Source organism: Plectrocnemia conspersa, unplaced genomic scaffold, assembly GCF_051122295.1.
Source record: "Plectrocnemia conspersa isolate PC_06_02 unplaced genomic scaffold, ASM5112229v1 ptg000013l, whole genome shotgun sequence".
In the NCBI taxonomy this organism is placed as follows: Eukaryota; Metazoa; Arthropoda; class Insecta; order Trichoptera; family Polycentropodidae; genus Plectrocnemia; species Plectrocnemia conspersa.
Window position 1 is genome coordinate 15,117,269 of NW_028277177.1, and position 24,082 is coordinate 15,141,350.

A 24,082-nucleotide genomic window follows, 5' to 3' on the forward strand; every position below is an offset into this window, starting at 1 on the left:
TCTAATTGCCACCCGTCACCGAACTTCAAAAGATTATTTTGCACATTAAATATGATGGTATGTCAATTCAAAAAATATTATTGATAAAATATAAGTTTTCCATAAACATGAATAAATTATAATTGTATATAATGATTATTAATAATCAAAGAAAACGCATTGAATAATGTGGACGATGTAAAAAATATTTGGTCGGTTATTTTATAATTAAATCTTTAAAAAAAATTAAGATGAAAAGCAGTTATTGCAAATAATATTAAAAAATAAACTTTTGTAACAGTTTTTTAAAAATGTATTTTTTTATAAACTAATGCAAAATATATGTTGCAAATAAATGTGGGATGATACTCATTAAAATATATGTGGGTCAATGTTTGTGGTTAGTATAATATAGTTATGATTTTTCTAAAAATAATTACACGCGTTCGCAAACGTGCGTTCGCGTTTGAGTCGGCTTCCGGCGTCATCGAGTGCGCGTGGCTCTCTCCGCGCCATGGGGTCGGGCAAGAAGCACAAGCGGGAGCGCGAACGCGAACGAGATCGCGAAAGGGATCGAGATGGGGGTCGCGGCAAGAAGCGCCGCCGCAGCCGCTCGCCTTCGCCCGCGGTTATAGCGGAGGCACCGCGCCGTAGAATCCCACGCCGTCCCAGGCGTCGCTCCTCCGACGGTGAGTTTCCTTCGCTCTGCTCGCACCCGTTTTGACGCATTCATTGGCACAGTTTGCTCCTTTCGTTTCAGAACTCGCCCCAAGCTCGGTCGTCCAGCCTACCGGATGCCTAGCGGACGAACGCCTCACGAGGTTGTATCTCGAACGACAAAAAATACATGCTTAGACTATTGCCTCCTCCCCCCCCCCCCCGATTTGAGCTTCGTTCCCTCGTCGGTTCAGTTCCGTAGGAGCTGTGTGTCGATCGTTCAGTCGAAACGGTTATCCTCTGGTCGGCAGATCCGAGGTTTGAAACAAAATATTTGTATCGTTAAATGTTCTCCGGTGTATGTTAGGTTTACATTAGGTTTATTGGACATGAACCGACGTCATAACATAGTTCGTTAGGTACTTCTTTGCTTGTGAATCTCTACGGCATCGGGAAGGTGAGAGCTGATTCTGAATGTACCTCGGCAAGTTGGCAACTTATAAAAATACATCATACATAACATTGAGACAAAACAAATCCTCCCGAACTGACCACAATAATCAGATTTCTTTATGTAAAAAGATATGATAAAACATTTTTCAAATCTTTTTTCTGTAGAAAATTGAGTATTTACAAAACCAATTTTTCAGTTTTTGATAAACATTGAAAAAATTACATTGAAATTTTTATGATTGCAACTTAAGACCCTCTATAATAGGTATTAATTCGGTTGACATTACCTAAAATACTACAATTTGTTATCGGTGCTTTAGTAATGCTGTAAAAGTAATTTGAAACGTAACACTTCATATTTGCATACAATATATTTAGAAAATTGCTCATCCGTAAAATATATGTGAAATCAGTATTATTATGCTATACATGTTTACTTACAATGTTTTAGATTTTTTAAAAAATATACACCAGTGAGATTTAATTAAATTATTATTAAATAGGCATTAAAAAATTTAATTTGGTGTTAAATTATCTAACAATATATTTAAAACACTGCGGTCTGATGTTTATGTAGAAATATTTCATTATATTTCAAGCCGCATTGGACTGAGATTAACAATCTTCACAAGGTCACTTGATAAGTCAAATTAATGTCTATATGAGTATTACCCAGTGAAGAAACAAACGTGTTGCCATAGAATAAATAAAACAATTTTATAATCACCGCTGTTATCTTACGTTTAAATGACCTGTAAATTATCTCTTTACAGTCGAAGAAGTACCCGTAGATTCTCACTTACAAGCGACACCGCCGCCGCCGGAGAAAAGATCGAAACATGTCGATACGGATAAAGAGACTACGTCCAGTTCCAGAGTGGATTCTTTGTCCATCGACGACACGAATAAACTTCGCGCAAAGTTGGGCTTGAAACCTTTGCAAGTGCAGGAAGAGACAAATCCCGGTTCGTATCGTTAGACATATTAATTTAACTTATCATTAAATATATGAATATCTAATGTCTTTGTTTAATTTCAGAGGATGGCAAAATTAAAGACGATCTCGGGGAGTTCTACCATAAACCGGCTGATAACATCGCTAGCAAAAAGAAACAGGAAGCTCTTCGTACGAAGATATCCGAAAGAAGAGAAAAACGAATATTGGAGACAAAGTTAGTATTGGTATATAGTTATAATAAGTGTATTAGAGTACGGTTTGGATTTTTTATTGATTTATTTCTTCATATGAAATACTTCCTACTATTCAAACCGAGAGTGAAAGATCATCATATGGTCTCTTGATGATTTAATCATATTGTTAAAGAATTACCCAATGATGAGACATTTATTTATTTATTTATGGAATATTTTAATCCTAATATTTTTATTGAAACTAGCTAAATTTCAGGTTATTGAATACGGTGACGCTAGGGGATTCGGATCAAGAAGACGATACTTCAGCTTGGATTCAAAAAAATCGTGAAATAATCAAACAGAAAGAAGAAGCGGCCAAACGTGTATATATTTAATTAAATATGTTGTTATTTAATTATTATATTATGTATTTAAATTATATTTCATCGATAGGCTGCTATCTTGGATGAATTGGACGCTGAGTTTGGCGTATCCGCTTTAGCCGCCGAAGAAGAACGCGGAGATCGAAGCAAGGCTTACACGGCAGACTCTTTGAAAGGTTTACGGGTCGTGCACGACATGGATATGATCGAAGAAGGTCAAAATATAATTCTGACTTTAGAAGATAAGGAGGTGCTCGACGAAAAAGATGACGTACTTATCAACGTGAATTTGAAAGACAACGAGAGATACATTAAAGTAGGTCATTTTTTAATACAATTTGTTATGTGAATTAATTGCATTTTAATAAAATAATGGTTTTCAGAGCAACGAAAATAAAAAGAAAGCCGGTTACGATCCGTACGAAGGAGCTGATGATATCGAGAAGTTTGGAATTAACGCCGAAAAAAAAGTTCTATCAAAGTATGATGAAGAAATCTTCGGAAAATTGAAAAAAGACGGTTTCGTCATTGGTGATAAAGAAGGCGAAGAAATCAGAAATTTTAAAAAGATGATGGTAATAATTATATTTTTATTTATGTAGAGTATTTTGGTTAATGTACAAATAAGGTGGCGTATCATTCATTTTTTAGTACAAAAGACCATAGATTGACAATATTCACATGGTCACTTGATAGTTTGCATATTATACAAGTATTACCCAGTGAAGAGACATTATTATTAATTTTATCAAGTCTTAATTTCATTTTTTTTATACAGATCAAAGAAAAACTTCAATCAAAACACGTAGAATCGCTTGTACTACCAGATCTTAAAATCGCCTCTGAGTATTACACTCAGGAAGAAATTGACGCTAAATTTAAAAAGCCAAAAAGAAAGGGAAAGATGCGCAAAAAGTTCAAATTAGAAAATCTCCACGATGTTGATTCAGCGCATAGACTTATAACTGATGATACAGGTTATTATTTGCATCATAGATTTAAATCTAACATATTATTTATAAATCTTACATTTTACAGAAGTTAAGGTTGACATGATATACAATATAAAGGTCGACGAGGATGAAGAAGAAGACGACAACGAGCTAGAAATGGCCTTAGCTAAAGCGAGACGATTAAAGTTGGCCGAACAGTATAAGATGAATTTGCCGAAAGTAAGCGTTTTTCATTATTATAAGTTATAAATGTATTAATACTGTAACCAAATAAATACTTCAGATTGAAGATCTCGTCGCAGCCGTGAAAAATGAGCCTGAAGAAATACAATATGCCTGCGCCGGCGGTATCGTATTGGATAGTACGGCAGAGTTTTGCCAGACTCTCGGTGACATACCGACGTACGGTCAGGCCGGTAATCGAGACATAGATGCTGAAGAGTTGATGGTAAATCGTCTAGTCTGAGCGATATTGATTATAATGTAATGATTTAATATGGATCTGATTATTTATTAAGGAATTGGAACGATCTGTCGACGCAGAGATGGCATCGAGCGAAAAAGCTGATGGTACATGGAACTCCGTCGAAGTCGAAGAAGAAGAAGAAAAACCAGTCGACGTGACCAGAGACGGCGGAGGCGCTTTAGCTGCCGAACCAGCCGTCGGAGCTGGCTTAGCCGGAGCTTTGCGTTTGGCTCTCAGCAAAGGATATCTAGAACGCGGTAGAGAAGCTCGCACTGCTCCGCCGGCCTTGTCTCATCTGAGGGCTCATCATTATTCTATCGACGATAAAGCTCATGGGTATTTAAAAATTTTTAAATATTCAAAGTAAAAAATAAATTGACATTTATTTTGTACCTTTATATCAACAGGGAAGATGAAAAATTGAACAGAAGAGAGAGAGGTTATTCGGGTCCTATTAGCGAGTTTCGTGAAAAGGACGGTTTTAGACCAAACGTTAAATTAGATTACGTCGACGATGATGGAAGACAGTTGCCTCCTAAAGAAGCTTTCAGATATTTATCTCACAAATTCCACGGTAAAGGCCCTGGAAAAAATAAACAAGAGAAACGCATCAAGCAAAATCAACAAGAAGGGGTAATTTTTTAATCAATGTTTTAGTTATGTAAATTACTTTGAGTATAATTAACTTTTAATATTTTTTTAGCTCATGAAAAAAATGAGCTCTACCGATACACCTTTGGGAACGTTGGCTCTTTTGCAAGCTCGTCAAAAAGAAGCACACACAGCTTTTGTTGTACTCAGTGGAGCTAAACAACCTAGGACTAATGCGCCGTGAACAACCGATAGTATTAAAACTAGAATTTAATCAACGAAATATATTGTATTTCTAATGCATATTGTAGTATTAATTATTATAATTTTTCATTGTAATATTTTATCCTATTTCATAATTAGGTAAGTGATAATTGAGGTACCTGAATGTGTACTTGTTTTATGTAATCATATTCGAGAATAAATAGTAATTGGTGATAAAATTGTTGTTTCACTGTAATTGTGCCTTTTGACCTGCTCATTAGAGAAGTCTGATGCGTTCTAGATAATGCAGAGGGGCATTTGTGTGGATTCGTTAAGCAGTAGTTGCGCGAGTTACGCTGAAGCGGAACCACCTCGCACGTTATATAATTTTAAATAATAAGCGCCAGTGTGAGATCAAAGTTCGCACGAATTTAGCCGCTGTTCGGTTAGCGCTTTTTAGCATTTAATTAGCGTCAAATTGGAAAAAAGTTGCCCGATGAAACTGACGATCTGCGAGGTTATGGAGTGGAACGACATTCCTGTCGGGCTGGAAGATGACGTCGAAGAAGCTTTCGAGATGTTCGAGGAAACCGAGGTGAGCGTGTTTTATGTGTGCGCGCCATATTTTTTCATTAATCCGAATTACGTTGTAGTACCCTAACAAAATATCGGCCATTGTGCGGAACATGTCAAAAAAGCTTCCGCAGCACGCCACTAGATGCCACCGCTGTTGTGGCGCTAAATTGAATTATTTCAGTTTCAATGTTTAATATAACGATCTAATCTATCTTCGTATAAAAGAAATTGTGTATAAGTGACAGAAACGAAATAATCTTCATACATATTCCACAAAACAACACTCACAGAGAACTTTGCAATGATGCAATTAATAAAAATGAACATGCATTATAAATATAGATTAATTATTTAACCCCTTGAATGCGACGCAAATCATATGATGTGCGCCGCGTTCAAAGGGTTAGAATAACTATATTAGTGCACGGAGAACTTTTTTTTAGTGACTAACTCAAAATATATTTAACCAGTGTCGAAAATTCAAGTATAATGGCCACTGTATAAAATGATTTAGCAACGGGTAACACATATGTCATTTGATATTTTTTCGTAGATGGCGGGGAGAGTATATATGCGTCATTTGTTATTCAATACATTAACCGTTTTAAAAATAACAATTATTTAGCCCCAAAATTTGTGAACTATGTAATACATATTACAAATATTTTGCGATGTAACTTTCAAATTAAATTTATTTTAATGTTTTTTCGATGGTTCTCAAACTAGGTTCCACGTATTGCTGTCGTAAAAATATTTTTATAATAAAAAATATGGTACATAAACTACTGTTAATTTTGAAAAAAACTGTTCAGGTATACTTTTGATGGTTCTAAAAATGTATTCCACGTACTTAATTCAAACTATAGTCAACAGCATTTTACGCTATCTATTTTCAAAATATGTTTATATAACCATAATTTTTTTTTTACTTTTAGATCAATACATGTACATTTACATACATATTTTCATTATGGAAGTAAAACTTAATTCTCAAAAAACAAAATATTAACAGTTCTGACTTGTTCCAAAACACTGCGAGTACGAGAAATTCATGCTCATCGTGATCGTCAGTAATATTTATACAGTTAATTATTCACATATTCTATAGCAAATAAAAATATTTTAAATAAAACAGTTTTACACAGTCAATACTATCGAGAATGACTTAGTAATCTGGTCCATATTTTTAATCTAATTATATTCAACGGGATGGCGATGTTCCAAAATTCGTGGATTGAATTGCATTATCTTTATACCTTCTACGTTAATTAATATATTATATACCTATAAAATACATTTCATTATTCATTATTATGTAATACTTGTTTATTTCAATTTCATTATTTATTACATCATACTAGTTTATAAAACATATACTGTAACAAATACGTACGTGTTTTCAGAATAATCGATATGAAACTTGAGGCGAACGCTGAAACTTTATTCAATTTTCTCCTTCAGTTGTTCTTTGGCACTTTATACGCTTGTATACAGATGGTGTACAATGTATATTGTAAACTGTACAATACTGTATTCGGTACAATAAATAACTAACATAGGAAATACAAAATTTACATATATAATCATACTTTTTCATATCATTATGCGTGTTTGTATAAGACTTAGTAAAAGCGTATAAGCGTATTAGACGTAGATAAATACACAACTTTGTGTATTACTCAGTGTAATACACAACTTTGCAATCAAAGATCAACATTTTTTTGCAAATTGCAAATTTTATCGATCCTCTTAAAAACACATACACGATTTAACGTCGCCAATAACTGTCGTAAAATTAGACTTACAGAGTCGCTTCCGAAAATCTAAGATTTGCAATCAAAGATTTGCATTTTTTTGCAAATTGCAAATTTTATCGTTCCTCTTAAAAACGCCTATACACAAGTTAACTTCGCTAACTCGACTTTGACTTAGGAAGGCGATTTTCAGAATTTTTTTATAGAACTAAGTGTAACACACAACTTTGCAATCAAAGATTTGCAAATACATTTCTCAGATTTTTCATTACGATAACGCACCAGCTTACACATTTAAAATTTGTTTAAAAATTTCATCGTCCTGTGTATTCACCAGCTATCAACAGATAGTGCATTTTATATACATATTTAAAAAAGATACGATGTCGTAATATTTAAAGGGTCGATCAATATTGAAGAACAAAAATAAATATTTTTATTTATTATTTTTATTAGTTATTTTCTATCACACTTGACATACACAAAACATTTTTTAATTTCAATTTATTATGCGATTTTTAAATATACTAAAAAAATGATTGTGTTATATAGGTAATAAAAAATCAATCTACTCAATTAAGCATTTAGGCCAAATAAATAAAAAAATAATTGGTTGACGCATACACGCTGCGACAAATGAAAATCGTTATTCGGCCATACTCGTTTTTGGTGATAAAAATATTGATCAAGCGTAGGGGGGGTCGCTCTTCGGGGATCACGTGACACCTGTCAAAAATGAAAACGGCCGTCCGCTACTCATTGACAGATCGATTCAGGAACAATAATTGTCGGATTGTTTTGCTCCGCGTCGCGGTGTTTTGCGCAACCGCCGCCGCATCGCGAGACGACAGTCGTTCTGCGCCAGTGGCGCCGCGCGGTCCGCTGCCGGCGGAAAGCAGAGGCTCGCTTTTCCGGAGAGTTTTCCGGGCCCGGCCGACGGACGGCGCCGCGCCTCCGATGCGTCGCTGACGAACGTGATGAAGGTGCCCGCGCTGGCGGTGCCCGTCGTCATCATCACCGACGTCGACGAGGAAGAGGCGAACCGCCACGGTTGTCATGGTTACCGCGTCTGTTGTTTCGGAGGCCGTCGAACATGGAGCTGCTGCGGAGGTTCCGCCGAGGATCGCTTCGAGGTCAAGATAGACCACATGGTCGGTGGGACCCCTTTATTTATCTTTACAAACTTATGACTGGACGTAGTTGCGCACTGAACGAATTATTGCTATAGAACCGCACTCGCGGTGGTGGGTTATAACTTGATTTAGTCAATGATATTTGAAGGGGTGTTTTAACGTAAGATTTGATTTGATGATTCCATTTAGCTAAGCACAAATATCCAAGGTATTCGTAGTGTTTTACATTTTTTACTTCACATTCCTTCTTATTATTTAGTATTTGCGAATTTAAACTTAAAATTATATGTTATTTTATTGGTAGTAATTTCTTAAAAAATATATTAAAAATCTTATGCAGTTCCTCCAAATGTTGACAATGAATCAGCACGTCATTATCAGGTTTTTCCACTGAAGAAAGATGTTTTCAATTGCATTTGCAAAAAACTGGTTTCGTCACAATTACAGAAATAACTGAATACTGATGATTTACAATGCATAGCGAATATATTTTAGCACGATTTTTTAGCATATTTTTATTGCCTATTCGAAATTTAACTAGTGATTTCTTGTAACTATGATCCATAATTATTTCATGAAATATTATTTTTGCTACATAAATATTTTTTATTATAAAATAGTAGTAAAACGATTGTGGTAGAGCAATTTTGAGTATCTTAGATTATATATATATCTTTGTACATTGTTTTAAAAAAATAGTTTTATCTTGATAATTTTATTATTTAAAATACATTTTGGAATGAGGTTTTAGAAACGTCGGAAAAATAATATGTTTAAATTTAAACGTGTTAAAAAAAATACTAGTACCAGAACTAACGACTATATTTTATAAATCAAATAAATTGCAATATGATATTATATTAATTTAAGTTTAAGCTAAATCGTATAAGTAATATATTTATAAATTAGAACATTTCATTTAACACATTTTAACAATTCCATTTTTATAATATTAAAAAACGAGAATTTCTAGCTTGCTTTAAATGAAAATATAAGTTATTGAGAAAACTTTTCGAGTTTGTCACCGGGCAACTAAGTAAAATTGCTGGTTTTGAGGAAATTTCATAAAATTTCTCATTACTCGACTGATTAGTTTTTCGTCAAATAAAACATACATACAACATATAATGAAAATCTCGCATCTCTAAAATATCAACTAATCTTAAAAAGAAGTGTCTAATGAAAATTTGATAAATCTTTTGTCTATGAAAGCAATAACACAAAAGTTTCGAATACTATTTCATTGTTTATTTTTTATTCAAATTAGTACATATACCACAATATCTAATAATGATATTGCCGCACGTCATTACCATAAACAGAAACAAGTTTGCAATGAATTTTAGTGGGAATTTCCCTTTTCGCACTGAACGAAACTCGAACTTGAGGTCTGGTAAACTCTGCCACGTCACGCGGACCTTAACAAAGACGGCTGTGTTAAAAAATCGCTTCCATGTTTACTAGCTTCGTTTCTTCACTTTTCAAATTTTCATTATATTATATATTATTAACTAAAATAAAGATCTGTGCCATACATGAACTATTCGTGTGACACGACATTATCTTTGAGTGAAATATGTAACATTGCCTGTTCCAATGAACCATAATAAAATATTTTATTATTTTCTTGATGAAAAATTTCGTAATTTTTTTTTTTGCTGCAACGTAAGTCACGTCCCAATATTTTTTTTATGTAAAACATTTATCACAGAAATAATAAGTTCTCAAAGAAAATAATTGAAATTTGTCGCTGCGTGACTGAGTACAATCCTTTCAGAAATATAGAAAGTTGTAAAATTTCTAAATAAATATTATTATATTTTCAACACTTATTAAATAACCGGTCTGCGAGTAATGGAAAACTACTATTTTGTAAACAGTACTAAAGGTGTAAAATTTCTCACATACTGGGTCATGTTTATGATACGTTTGAGAACCGCTGATTTTTTTAGTATATTAAGACATTGTACGTTGATCTGTTCAATGTCAGCTATGTTCCGATTAATTTTAGTACTATATGTCCAATGTTTTTTTCATAATTTTATTTATGTTTTCGATTATCGTGACGCATTGGAAGTAACCTTTTAAGATACAATAGTCTTATTGTTGTAGTTTATGTTTAGGTTTACTTTTATATTAAAGTATTGTGCGATACTTTGCACATTATCTGAAAAACCGCGTTTCCTTCATTGTTTGTCGTCTTTATCGTAATGCATAACTCGTTTCACGATTTCACTTCAAGTGCTGTATATTATTATGTATTGTAGTTAGACGCGCGCTGTGTAATATTAGCCAACTCCCGACAATTGTGTAAATACTGTTAATTACATAAACAATCATGTGGTATTTGATTATGTCATACAGGATTTTCCTGTATGACTATATAAAAAAATGCATAAAACTTTTTTATGTATGTTTTACTATTAATTGAAATAAAACAACAGGCTTTGAATATCTAGAACACGTGAAAAATCCGATAATAATTAATTGATCATACGCGTAAATGCCCCAAGCTAAATATAAAGGAAAATTCCATTATAATAGTTAGGGATGCGGACCATTGATCGTAACCACTGGAACCACCCACCCGTAACCTTTTGCCTACTTAGCTAGGATTTAATAATTCTGGGTTATAGGGTTCTGAAAATGCGTAGGTAGAGATTATATTACAATTTATTTCAATTCAATATTCAAGGATTTTAATTCGAGTGATATATAGACATATTATCAACTCCAAAATAACTAAGATTAATCAAAATGTTAAAAAACTAGAGAAAAGCAAATATAGAAAAAAATAGTATTACAAAGCCTTTCAGAAGATTATTCTGAACCTTAAATCGTTATATGCAATAAATCTTACTTTATGCGTATGAATATTCATACTCTCTTTTAACCTTAATGTGAGTAAACGTAAACTCGACATGATTCAACACTATGCTTAAGTTAAATCTCTATTTTCACTATCACAAAATTGCAGACATGACAAAGACAATAAACCCTGCGCGCTTTAAATGGTTATGTAAACACAGTCCATGTTGCTAGTAGCTTTGCAAAATTGCTTTAGACATAAAATGTGTGAAAATGGGATTTTCCGCCCCGGATGTGAAACCTTCGGAGCAAAAACTCTGTGAGCCAAACCCTCCCGTTCCAGGGAAATTTTCTTTGTGTATTTTGGCTCTGTTTCAAACCGTTCCCTTACCTTACACGCAGTATCGATTTTTATTTCGCTACCGCTCGCGTTTCGCCAATTATTCTACGATTTTATCATAGTGGTTCACATTCGTGCTATGCATGGTTGTGATTCGTCACGTTATTCGCAACGAGCACGAACCTGCTTAAGATGTGAGGGAAATATTGATAAGATCTTGTAAGACCGCATATAGACATCAATACTTGAAATAGCATATTTTCACTTCTGCGAATCGTATGAGTCAATTATCCAGTTAATGCCAATTAGAGCGATACTATTTAATATGATATAGACACTCGTCTAATCTGGACTATAAATAGATAATAAAACATTTGAGTCTACTCATTTACCTGTATTATTGATTCAATGTTATCTAGTATTTTTCAAAAGGTGTGTTACGAACGACTGAAAAGTTTGCCACTAACAGTAAAATATATTGTGACTAACATTTCCAAAATCTCGTAACGTAAGAAATTATACTGAAAAAGGGGGTTGTTCTAAATTAATTGCATTATTAAATGTGCCAGTGTTTCAGTCAAAAATATAAAAAAATTACACTGCGCGGCTAAATGTAACTCAGCATCTAAAAATGGCAGTTAAAATGTCTATAAAAAACGTGCTTTACAGTCAAATGGCCCTCGTTTTTTAAAATTAAAATATTAGAACGCGAAATTACTAACGCTTAAGTAAAATGGCATTTTATTAGCAAAATATTTAAGTGATAGATTTTTGGAAATTTTCAAATATTTCGCGACATGTCCCTATTAACATTTTTCTTGTAAAGACACTCCTTTGCATTTCTAATAATTGTGATTATAATTAAACCAGTCGTTAAATTTATCTACTTCAATAAAATGCAAATATACTCATATCTTAAAACCTATTTGTTACTGACTCATAAATAATATAAAAATGTATGATATACATTTTTTGAAACAGATAAATATACTGGTAATAGTTTTAATTAATATTATTAAATTAAAATAAAAAGAATTACCAGTAGTGTAATTACCTGTATGTTTGAATATGAGTTGTTATATATAAAATACAACCATATTTTCAAGCAATTCACTAAAATTTTTTTTTTTTAGGATTATTGGAAAGTGAAGAAACATTGAAAACATTACTATTTTTACTAGGGTCTGGTTGCGTGGCGCATAGTTTACGCAGTAATATAATATGTGTCACATTGGCAACTAAGACCATTACCTAGCTGGGCTTTCGCTTCAGTACAACTTGCAAATTGAGACTAGGTTTGACTTCCTACCTGTGCGTTCGCGAATGGCAGCCGCGGTCGGTAAAACCGGCGCCAAACTATTGCTAATCTCTAGCATTAATAATCAATTTAAATAGGGGAAAAGCGTGTAATTTCGTATCGCGTATGTAAGAATTACGCTAAAAGAGAAGGAAATATATTTTGAAGTTCTTTCAGTAATCCGTTTCTTCTGTGCAACTTAGGTTCAAGACAAACTTTATTCAGTTATGTTATGTATAGCAGGCAAAATAGTATCGTGAATTAAGAGCAGGAGTTAGTGGCGTTCATGATTAAGAAAAGAGTGGAAGTTCATTCGCAGTGATTGATAAACGCTAACTAAGCACGGCAATTAGTAGGTTTATATAATAGAACGGTTCTACAAAAATATTAGGTTATCGGAAACTACGCGCGTTAGGTGTCGAAAAAGAGAGCAGGAGTAACCTTGCTTTAGCGTTTTAATTGAACAATTTATTTTCATTTTTTTTTTATTGTTATATACAATGAAACATTTTCTAAAATAACATACCACAAGCGATTTACATAAAATACAATTTATCCTTTTTAAAAAACACTATCATACAAATTATTCACATTTTTCATTCTATAGAAACGCTACCAATTTTAATTAAGGCTTTAAATTTTACGATTGAATTTCGTTTAAAGGTTTTCATTTTGACGAATATAATGGAAAAGGGGAAGTAATTGGATTTAGAGCCTCTCATCTCATCAATCCGGCATTATTGTTCCGAAATCTTGAAAGGAGTGGGAAGCCGTGTTTGTTTCGTTTTTAGCTGTAACAAAAATGTGCTCACAATCCAAAATTAATGCTTCAATTTGGGACACTGAACGGGAGACGATTTCTGGCAAGAATCCAGGGACGATTCCTCTGCTGTCCTGTTTTGAATTCACTTTCTCGTTTCTTGGCTGATAGGTTTGAAGAAAAAACATTTCGTATGTATGACATCAACACACATCGCCCACGATGCATTCTGCATTTTTGTGAATGTGCTAACTAGCATGGAATGTGTGTTTTAATTCGTTTAATTTAGAGAATATATTTAAAATAGCAATATGTGGTGATTGTATTATCATATGCATGTTTAGCGTATTTATTGCATTTTATTAGTAATAGCAGTAAATATTTTAATGCAGGAGATACATGTCATAATCTAAATTATTCTTATCATATTTTTTCAGTACGATAATATCTGCTGTAACTCATGTATAGTTTTTTCACAAGCTCAAGAAACAGAACAATAATTATTCTCCTCCCGGAGTCATTTGCGATAATTTTATATATATTATCTAATGCGTTTTGCAGTTTTAATTCGAAAGATTCTACCGCTTAAAAACGAGTAAATTAATTTATCTTAAGTTACTGGAAACTTTAATTTAGATAGTTTATATATAATACCTGCGTGCGCGATCAAAAGCTTTAGCAATGTCCAACAACACTGCTCCTGTAGTTATTTTTCTGTCAAAGCCCACTTGAATATATCTCACAACTCAATGTAGTTGATCCGTAGCAGAATGAGAACATCTGAAGTCAAATTACTCATCGGGAAAGATATTATTATTATTAGCATGTTCTAAAACTAAAGTTTGAATTATCCTTTCGTAGATTTTGCTTCGGACAGGCAGCAAATTTATACGTTGATAGCTCGAAGGAAGCGTAGGGTCCGTACCCGGTTTTCGAATGACTCTTACGTCAGCTAAAAAATATAGACAAGCAAATGGCGACTTTATAATATTTAGAAAGTAATTGACGGCAATTAGTGGAAGTATTTTAAAGGCTCTGTTGGGAATAGTCATTTTCGGAGGCCTTGCGATTAGGAAGCCGTTGAATTATATCAGCTAGTTCTTGAGCTGTTATTGAGTTATCTTTTTCTATGGATTTTGAAAGATAATCTTTGATTTGTTTTTCAATAATATATTTTTTTTTAATTTAATAATATCCACTGAGCATTGATTTTGTAGACTATGCAATAGCTTCAGCTTTTTCCTCGACAGTGAAAACAATATTTTGTGATGAAATCATGAGGGTAGCTAGAATTTTAATGTATTTTTTTTAAATAGCAATATCTAATGTATTTGATGCACCGCGTGTAGACTAATGCGTAGGTGAATTAGGAGCTTTTAAGTTTATATTCTCGTTTATTATAAATTCGAGTAAAGTTCTACCATTTTTGTTTATCGCTTTACCTTTACATTTCCAATCATGGTGTTTTGATTTAAAGTGCACCGCCACGAACGTTATCTGTTAAAATTTAAAAGTTTTTGTAGGTTTAGGGAGAATATATACAAAATGAATAATAATCGAATCTTCAGCATTAATTCACGGTTCTATTGGTATCATTGTGATTTGTATTTGATTTTACAAATATCACAGTTCCACCTTCAGCTCCTATATGATTTATAATTAGCAAAATTTGTTTTTATCGAAGCTTTTAGATAAGTTTCAGATATTAAAGCTATATCTATGGCTTCATCTATTAAAAAAGTATTGTTCACGCCGTCTCTTTCGAAGCTTGTTTGCATTCCAAGCTAAGATTTTTAAACCGCGTATCCAATATAATTTGGATTATATTTTTATTGTTACAGTCGCAATCGGAGTGGTTGCGTTTGGCTCAGCCGTTAAATAATAATTTTAATAACATATAAAACACATAGCGAGAACATGCAAATTATATACAATATAATAGTTTAACACATAGTTGCCATAAACAAAGTGCAGTTAACATGTGGCTCTACATCTTTTATCCGTTTACTAGTTATATTAATTTAAAAAAGTCCACTACATTTATTCAGATGAATAATTGAAACCATTTTTGATAAAAATATTGCTAAATTTTTCTATAGGACACTGAGAAAAATATAGCCACCTTTCCCCCTCGGATATTTCCCCTTATTTTTGTCTGCAGTCTCGTTGAGAAAAATTTTTTGGTCCATAATAGGCCTCTTTCCTTAAAAATCAGCAGGTGTATAATTTTACCACTCTTAGTGCTCGTACGTTTTTACACCCGTGCTACAATAGAATAAATACGAAAATTTGCAATGAACTTCACAAATAATGAACGTAAACATTATGCACATTTTTACATATGTTATGAGATAAGAGATAAACAATAGCAAACAACGGATCATTCTGACCGTTTTGTTTGTTTCACCTGAAAACATCTTTTCACAAATACTTCAAGGTTGTAAAGAATGTTTCTCAAAAAACATCGATTATAAATAAGCTGTAGACAAAAATGGTTCATAAAAATAATCTGCCCGTCTCAATTAAGCATATATGAAGGATTTTTAAGAAACTCAGAAGCCTAAACACTTGGCATGCTGAGTCACCGATAGTGAAATTCCTAATAATATAGTCAATTGAACGTGCATTTACAAAAAGGGTGTGGATTAAGAAGAACCGTTCGCGTGCATTTGATATGTGAATAGAAAAAATGAATAATTACTGAATTAAACTATAGTTTAAAAATAGTTAAATTAACATTGAGCATGCGTCCATGACCCGAGTCATAGATTTTCCCATCTCTCAGTCGATTTTCCAAATTTAGCGTGCATCAAAAAGGAAACATGAATATTTTTTAAATTCAAACAAATAATTATTTTTGCTTTTTATTTGTTACCATCCGATGTTAATATTAGTGTCGTTTTTTATATTAGTTTTTCTCGCAATAAATAAGTTGTAAAATTTTTAAATTTAGATCAATTTATCATTCAGTAGTATTATTTTTGCCTACTCTTAAATGAAAAAGCGTCTACCGTAATAAGTATGTGAATATAACAAGAATGTCTCTAATCACATGCTTATTTTCGTTAAATTATGGAATACGCTGTTTTTTTTATTACTATAAAATAAAAAAATCCAAGAAAACAAAACTTGACGATTTATTGTAGTATGATTAAAGATATTTGCTTTACGAGAAAAGCTGTTCAAAATCGATAAACATATTCACCGCGCTATTTGTGGTGAATATTATGTAATATATTTTACCACTAAATTGACATTATATTATTTTACAAAGGCTTGCATTGAGTTTCTCAAATTGCGATAGTCTCGTTACAAACAATTATTTATTATTCAAGTTTCGTTCCACCACAGAGGTGCCATAATGTTAAATTTGCATTACTGTCACGTCTCTAGAACAAATTGACCTGCAATTTTGCAAATATCGCGTTCCTAATGGCCCTGACCGTGATTTGATCCCTTGAAATTTGATACTTGGTAATTTAGAGGAATGTGTATACAAAATAGAGACATTGCGTAACCTTTTATGACCTCATAGACGTGTCGAATGTCGATATTTATTTTGTCTAACTACCTACTGATAATATCCATAAAATAGACGTACCATTTATAATAGGGTTAAATGGCGATTATGCGATATCTGATAAGATTGATAGAGTGTCTGTCTTACTAATAAAGTTGTTTTTAAAGGTGCTGAAATGCAGAATAAAATTATAATTGAAAAGGCGTTGAAAGTGATATTGAATGCTAATGAATTTCAAAAGCATTCGCTTGTCTCTTTTGACCTAGAAAATGTCGACTTGCAACTAGTGGGTACGGTGAGTGAAGTTGTTGCATTCCGACTGCCCATAAAACAAAGGCTCATATCTTCCAATGGAGTGTTTCAACTTGGACTGCGCATCTGTGATTCACCATTATTCAATTCTTAATGCACATTGTGATTAATCCTAACTGTGTCGTTGTATTAACAATGTTGTGCTGTAAACAATGTCAGACTTACCTACGTACAGGACCTCGGAAAGTGTCTTGAAGATTTTGGTGTCGTCGAGGTCGAGCTGTGTCGTGATAACGATAATTGTTTATTAACACATGTTTTATATATAAAACTAAAAATATACAAATCAGTAATCGGTCGGATGTGGCACGTGACGTTCTTGTGCGACCGTTCTTGATGATCGGTTCTAGTCTTCACATTTGGAGGGCGATCTGGTCGCTGCGCCTTCGAAGATATTGTGTATGACAAGTAGAAATATACGTACATATAGTCATATTTACATGGTGATTCATAGACGTATAGATAGGGGAGTGTTGTTATCTATCGACGTTGCCGAATGTGATCATTGTGTGTGCAATAGTTGGATAGTTTTGTGTTCATGAAAATATGCGACTGTTTCATGGGTTGTATTAAGAGTAGACTAAAATCAGGTGGAACGTTGCAGATTGAGGTGGACGAGACAGCAGTACCGTATGCTGGTAAATTGGAAGGATTGACCATTGGTGACATCGTCACGGTGCAAGGCCTCGTTCATCCCGAATGTGAAAGGTATTTGATATATTATACAATTGCATTTAAAAACAGAAACGATCCTCTCCACTGCACGTGCTTTTGGATAATAGATAATAACTCTAAAACCAATTTCTTAATATTGTCAAGCTTCTCTAACTTTTAAAATTAATATTCATGTTTCAAAAACTCATTTTTTTGGAGAGAGGCGTTTTTGCATTTAAGCACCTCAGTTATAACTAACTTTAAATATTGATTTATGTACTATAATATATAAAGAAAGAACTCTATTGTCAATAATTAATATCATACATGTCATATTTACTTACTTTTAAGCAATTTGCAAAAAATCGTAGTATATACATATGTATTAAATTTAATGAACAATCATAAAATAATGTTTTTTTTTTCAATTTTAGTAATGAATATTCATTATTTATCACATCTTATATTTATATACAGCCTTGGCCATAATAATGGGTTATCTTAAAAATATTTCTAACAGATAGTTTAAGAATATTTATAACAGGATTAACCTTGGACTATACTTATACAATAGTACAGTCCAAAGTTAGCCCTGCTTTGTGTTTTTTTATATTAATAATTTATTTTAAATAATATACAAACATTTCACTAATGTCTAAAAACCTATTCGCTATTTAAATTAAAATCAAAGACTGAATATAATTTTATAGGATTCACTAGGACTAAATCAGAGTTATATAATTGTACATGTATTGTATATGCAGTGATTTTGTTATATATTATACAAGTCCATACCAGAGATTCTAATAAAGTGTTGCATGGCCATCAGTTTTATCACAAACAGTGAACAGAAGGGTCAAGGAAGTTGAAATGATATGCTGGAAAATCTATACATAAGACATGGCTTTAAAAAATGAAAAAAGAAGGCTTGAAATGGCTTGGCAGTACTGAGATTGAACATTCATTTGGTTGATGAATCGAACTTTGAGATAAATTAAATTAAATGCAAAAACTTTTGACTTCTAATGATCCATGGCAGGAATAGGAGTAGGAATCAAATTCACTTGCAATGTCACTTGAATAGTACAACTTCAAACTAAATTTTTGAATACACTATTTTGAAAATTTTTTCTAACTACAGTTCATGTGTATTTTTGATTGAAGCAGTTATCCGACCTGAGTCCCATACATCGTTTATGGTATATTTTAAAGAAGGTTGTTCTACTCAAATATTGAGCTGCTAGGAAACTATCTAAAGTTTTCTGATTTAGTATATAAAACTATGGTTCAAATTAAATATATGAATTATTAAGATACATTACACATTAATTATAGTTCCCCACTATTTTGGTCAAAGCTGTACTTAAAATGTTAAAAGAGAGGACTATAACATAACATAACAATAATGTTGTTTAATCGTTTCAGGTTCTCAGTCAATTTATGTTGTATGAAATTCAAAGATGACCCCGATCCTGATCTGGCGTTCCATTTCAATCCGAGACTGTCTCAGCGGTACATTGTCAGAAACACAAAGTTCAGCGGACGATGGGGCAAAGAAGAAACGGCTGCGTGCTTCCCGTTCCCGTTCAAGCGCGGAGAAGCTTTTACGATTGATATTTTTATTTCCGACGATTCATATTTGGTCCAGGTTAGTTTACTTTAGTTAAACGTCCAGTAAAAAGCTAAGATACTCTAAAGATTAACAGAATAATAACACCAAAGTTTAGTGATCTGAATTTAAAAAATAAATGTATTAGCTATTATGTATATAAATACAAGTATTCTTATTGAACTTTGCTACATAATTCCTTACAAAATGTTATATTAATTAATTTTTTATTTTCTACGCTACCAATTGATTATAAATAAAAACGCAAGATTAATTAATTATACATACTATAATTATTAAAATATTTATGAAACACTAGCTAATGCGTAGAGGCTTGTTCAGACTATTTAGATTCAAACAACATTTTTTGTATTAAAATACTATCAATAAATGGCCTTACACAAGTATATAGTAAACACCGTTTTGTTTTTTTAGAAGACATTTGACCCTAGTTGATATACGCCACTTCTTGTGGAGAAAAATCACTTTTCTTCATCATAATCTCTTCCTAGATTTTGGGTTGCTGGTGGAGACGCAATTGAACATGCACTTTATTAATTAAAATAAAATTACATTATATTTGAAATATAATACATATATGTACATATATATAAAATACTATCAAAACACAAAGCAAATTTTCCGGGGGCTCCGACCCTCGGCGACGTGGGGCACGTTGTATCAGAATTATAGCTGACGCAGATTCCTAACTGACCCTCTGAGAAAGGCCTAAATGGCTCCCTGGGGTCTGTCGAAGAAAGGGGTTTTTTCGGAACTTTTTAGAAACATGTGATAAGCCAACTATTACTATATTTCCCAGTAAATACTTATCACAATTTCTATCTTTAAAGTGGTTCTCAATTTTTGTCATCTTGTGAATCCCATTTATTTAACTCAATTAGATCTGAGCCATCTCATAGTCAAAGAAAGATTCGTGTTTGAATTCCCTGCAAAAAAGGTGTTGTTGAGCATTAAAATGTTTTTTCTATCCGAATACCTATCATTGATTTGAGGAATCGGACTTGTTCCAATTACTTTTATATACTGATCCTGTCTCATTATCACTTATCCTATTCTTCTGCAGACTTAGAATATGGACTCTTCGTTGAAACACACATGAAATAATTTAACTTATAGCATATTAAATTTAATCAATAAGAGTACCGCCTATAAAACAATAATATATTTTTATGGCCTTATGCTTATTGTTTCCCAGTCAGTTACGAGCATGTTTTCCATGCTTTTGAAATACGCAAATCTTGTTTGTGCTATTTTATGAGTAAATTTGCAAATAACCCTTCAACAAACTTTCTTGTATAATATATGAACTTGTTGAGATATATAATATATCCAATTATGCTTCATCTGGTCACATCTTGGACGTAAGTTTTCTATTTCTTAGATATAAAGATTACATTTTTAATGTTTTTACATTAACCCTTTGAATAGTGAGTTAATTTATATACATTTGTTAATTTGTTGGTCACCTGGAAGTGAGTTAATTTTACATAATTTTCCATAATTATTTTTCCTGTTATTTATTTATTATCAATTCAGAGGCTCTCAATATTTTTTTTAAAATGAATATAAAATATTTTTTATTATGTTCATTTATTTCTTAATCTTAAATTATTGCTATTATTTTCTATATAAATCATTAACATTAAACGAAATTAATTTTTTTTTTTTTATTATTTTTTCAGTTATATATTGTAAATATGTAACTATCTGGGATACTGCAAAACAGTGAAATATCCACCACTGTACATGTACAGTGATTCCGCTCAAAGGGTTAAGAAAATATAATTGCTTTGTCCATATTTTTAGTTACCTACAATTATTTTCTAAGAACTGACTCACAGATGCTTGATTCTCAAATAATCAGTTCCTTTCAAACGAAGTTGATCATCTGCTACTTGTTTTGAAGACAAATATTTTTTCTTTCCTATTTCCTATTATCAGATTCAATAAAAAAAAAAACACTAAAAATTAAATACAGTACACAATTATATACAATAGATTTGGACTAAATTATAACGCACAAGTAGTTTATATCAGAAATAATAGAACATAAACAACACGTGAAATCTTACGAAATCTTAAGCTTAGTTGTAACTTAGAGGTGCTCAACAATAATTAAAATTATACTTTAATCTATTTTTGTTCATGTCAGTCATTTGTACAAATCAATTTTTATCTAATGAAATGATGCAATTCTTTAAGATATCAGACATATATTATCTATGTTTCTAACACTGAGTTATAGAAACTAATCTTACCGTTGGCTTAAAAATATTAGAATTATTATATGGTGTTAAGATTTTTTTAATGAACAGCCACAGTAATTGGTGTTGATCCATTTGATATGTATTGATTCATGTTCATACATTTACTGAGTACTTGATGCACGTGTTCCAGTTTATATCAGTAACATTGTTTATATATGTATATGAATTTCTCATCTTTATCTACCTTTTGACTTATTACTGAATATTTTTAGGTGAATTCCGCCCATTTTTGCGTGTTTCCTTTCCGAACAACTTTCGAACGCGTGACCGAACTTCAGGTGAGGGGAACCGGCGTTTCTGTAGGTGTAGTACGTAGAGGACTGGTCCGCTCGTATCCGGCGCGATCGGCCACTTCTCCCCAACCGCCAATTGTGCCAAAATGTTCAGAAGACATCAACATAGATTGGGTAACTATAAATAAAATTATATCAACCGAGAGTTTGTGATTATGATAGTGGAATGTATATTATGTCATAATAATTTTAGGGTAATCCTGCAATAGGTATATTGCAAGAAGGACTTCAAAGAGGTCGACAACTAGTCATATTAGGAAGAATAAAACTTTTACCCCACTCATTTTATATAAATTTGCAATCGTCAGTGCAAATGTGGCCGCATCCCGAAATTCCTCTTCACGTCAATCCTCGTTTTATGGCATCTAGAAAACATGTCATCATAAGAAATTCTTGGCAGCAAGGTATGACCATTTTATAATAATATTGTTTTTTCGAAAATATTGTCTTATAATAATTCATCACATACGTCAGGTTCATGGGGAGACGAAGAAAGAATGGAAACGGCTCACTTGTCTCCCGGCACGAAATTCGAATTGAAGATCAACGTTGAAGACGATCAATATTCTTTATGGTCGAAGGATAATCTCATCGGTATATTCAAGTTCAGAATGTCGCCGGATTGTGTACGAGCAATCTTGATACAAGGCGACGTTGAGATTCATCGAATATATCAGCAAGACGTAACTAGTCAGTTAATAATGTGTGACGATTTTTGATTTTTTATGAACAACGATTTAGCACAACCGCATTTACCGTTGAAATTCCATTATCGATAGCTTTTCGCTACTTATGCCGAAAGCTTTGAAGTTTTATCGTGATCATGTTATGTTTGTGGAGAAATTATAATTATATAAAAATATTATTATTATTATTCCTATATATGCGTATTATAAAACAGTAAAATATTTTATGAACTTATTGATAAGCGATTAACTTTAAGCACAAATTAAAGAAAGCTATATATTTATTATGCAAATTCCATAAAAGTGATAATTCGAACCAAATTGTATGTATTTTTTTTAAATTATGATATATATATACGGATAGCGTTATTGCAAATTCAATATTTTTACACTATCGAAAGTTATCATGCGACCCGCATGAAGTTTGTTAAAACTTTAGCGGAATAAATGTAGTGAACTTTAATAAAGCTTAGCTTCTAAAGAGTATTTTTAAAAATACAATTAAAAGATTCTTTGGTATATCTAAATAATATATATATTCTATCACTGTTTCTTCTTAAATTATTGTTTGTTTACTGTGCACAAATTAACTAATTGTGCTACTCATAAAAAGTTCACTGCCTTCGACTTTTATCTTTAAAAAATACCATAGCTTATAAAGTGACAATAATTTTTTATAAAAGTGCTTCAGAGATGAGAGCAAAAGTACGTACGATATTTTTTAATCATGAATAACAAACTTAACACGCTAATTTTACATACCAAAAAGTTCACTTCTCAAAACCTGAATATGGCTTTAAAAATCTCAATATGTCATTCCGTTTTGTTGGAACTTTTTATCTCGAATTTATTTTATCTGTTTATTATTAATTTAGTTACATATATATATATACGTTAAGAAATTTAATTGTCGATTGTATTTATGACTGTTTGTGAAATTAAGACTGTAAAAATACTAAAATAGCATTTTGAATTTTATGTTTATATATTATAAAAATCTGCTTAAAACATGTATCGCAAATCTAACGATGAGACAATACATATGTTTAAAATATATTTTTTTTACCTTTCACAACAGTGAAGTATTCCTCAAAATTTTGATACGATTAAATTTCGGAGATAACTTCTTATTATGACCTAACACACAGATGTTGCTAAGAAAATGATATGTGAATATTTGTGTTACATTTTCCCCCATAAATTTGTAGTATATATATATATTTTTTATTAAG

At 32.1% G+C, this 24,082-nt stretch overlaps 2 protein-coding genes across 4 annotated transcripts; both read left to right on the top strand.

The window, feature by feature from the left end:
* Nucleotides 1-449: 449 nt before the first annotated feature.
* On the top strand, nucleotides 450-5,059 carry LOC148227391 (U4/U6.U5 tri-snRNP-associated protein 1). Its single transcript, XM_088201748.1, has 12 exons — nucleotides 450-668; nucleotides 1,863-2,054; nucleotides 2,129-2,261; nucleotides 2,498-2,606; nucleotides 2,677-2,922; nucleotides 2,990-3,181; nucleotides 3,385-3,583; nucleotides 3,645-3,778; nucleotides 3,843-4,007; nucleotides 4,078-4,361; nucleotides 4,433-4,658; nucleotides 4,729-5,059. Exons 1-12 carry the CDS (start codon nucleotides 494-496, stop codon nucleotides 4,858-4,860), a joined length of 2,187 nt encoding a protein of 728 aa, XP_088057874.1. The 5' UTR covers nucleotides 450-493; the 3' UTR covers nucleotides 4,861-5,059.
* Nucleotides 5,060-5,160: 101 nt separating this feature from the next.
* On the top strand, nucleotides 5,161-23,024 carry LOC148227392 (galectin-6-like). Of its 3 annotated transcripts, none has more exons than XM_088201751.1 (6): nucleotides 5,161-5,415; nucleotides 17,925-18,028; nucleotides 19,400-19,622; nucleotides 22,084-22,278; nucleotides 22,358-22,568; nucleotides 22,639-23,024. In XM_088201751.1, the coding sequence occupies exons 1-6, from the start codon at nucleotides 5,317-5,319 to the stop codon at nucleotides 22,881-22,883; spliced, it is 1,077 nt and encodes a 358-aa protein (XP_088057877.1). In that variant the 5' UTR covers nucleotides 5,161-5,316; the 3' UTR covers nucleotides 22,884-23,024. The 3 variants fall into 3 exon arrangements, with proteins under 3 accessions (XP_088057877.1, XP_088057876.1, XP_088057878.1); XM_088201750.1 differs by lacking the exon at nucleotides 5,161-5,415 and adding an exon at nucleotides 7,590-8,301; XM_088201752.1 differs by lacking the exon at nucleotides 5,161-5,415 and adding an exon at nucleotides 17,429-17,719.
* The last annotated feature ends 1,058 nt before the right edge of the window (nucleotides 23,025-24,082 follow it).

What these genes read in the sequence shown, in the direction of transcription:
- LOC148227391 (XM_088201748.1), top strand. Translation starts at nt 494, where the DNA reads ATGGGGTCGGGCAAGAAGCACAAGCGGGAGCGCGAACGCGAACGAGAT. An exon ending in TAGATGCTGAAGAGTTGATG is followed by an intron (nt 4,008 to 4,077) that starts GTAAATCGTCTA and finishes TTATTTATTAAG; the next exon opens with GAATTGGAACGATCTGTCGA. An exon ending in ATCGACGATAAAGCTCATGG is followed by an intron (nt 4,362 to 4,432) that starts GTATTTAAAAAT and finishes TTATATCAACAG; the next exon opens with GGAAGATGAAAAATTGAACA.
- LOC148227392 (XM_088201750.1), top strand. Translation starts at nt 8,128, where the DNA reads ATGAAGGTGCCCGCGCTGGCGGTGCCCGTCGTCATCATCACCGACGTC. An exon ending in AAGACATCAACATAGATTGG is followed by an intron (nt 22,279 to 22,357) that starts GTAACTATAAAT and finishes TAATAATTTTAG; the next exon opens with GGTAATCCTGCAATAGGTAT. An exon ending in AAGAAATTCTTGGCAGCAAG is followed by an intron (nt 22,569 to 22,638) that starts GTATGACCATTT and finishes CACATACGTCAG; the next exon opens with GTTCATGGGGAGACGAAGAA.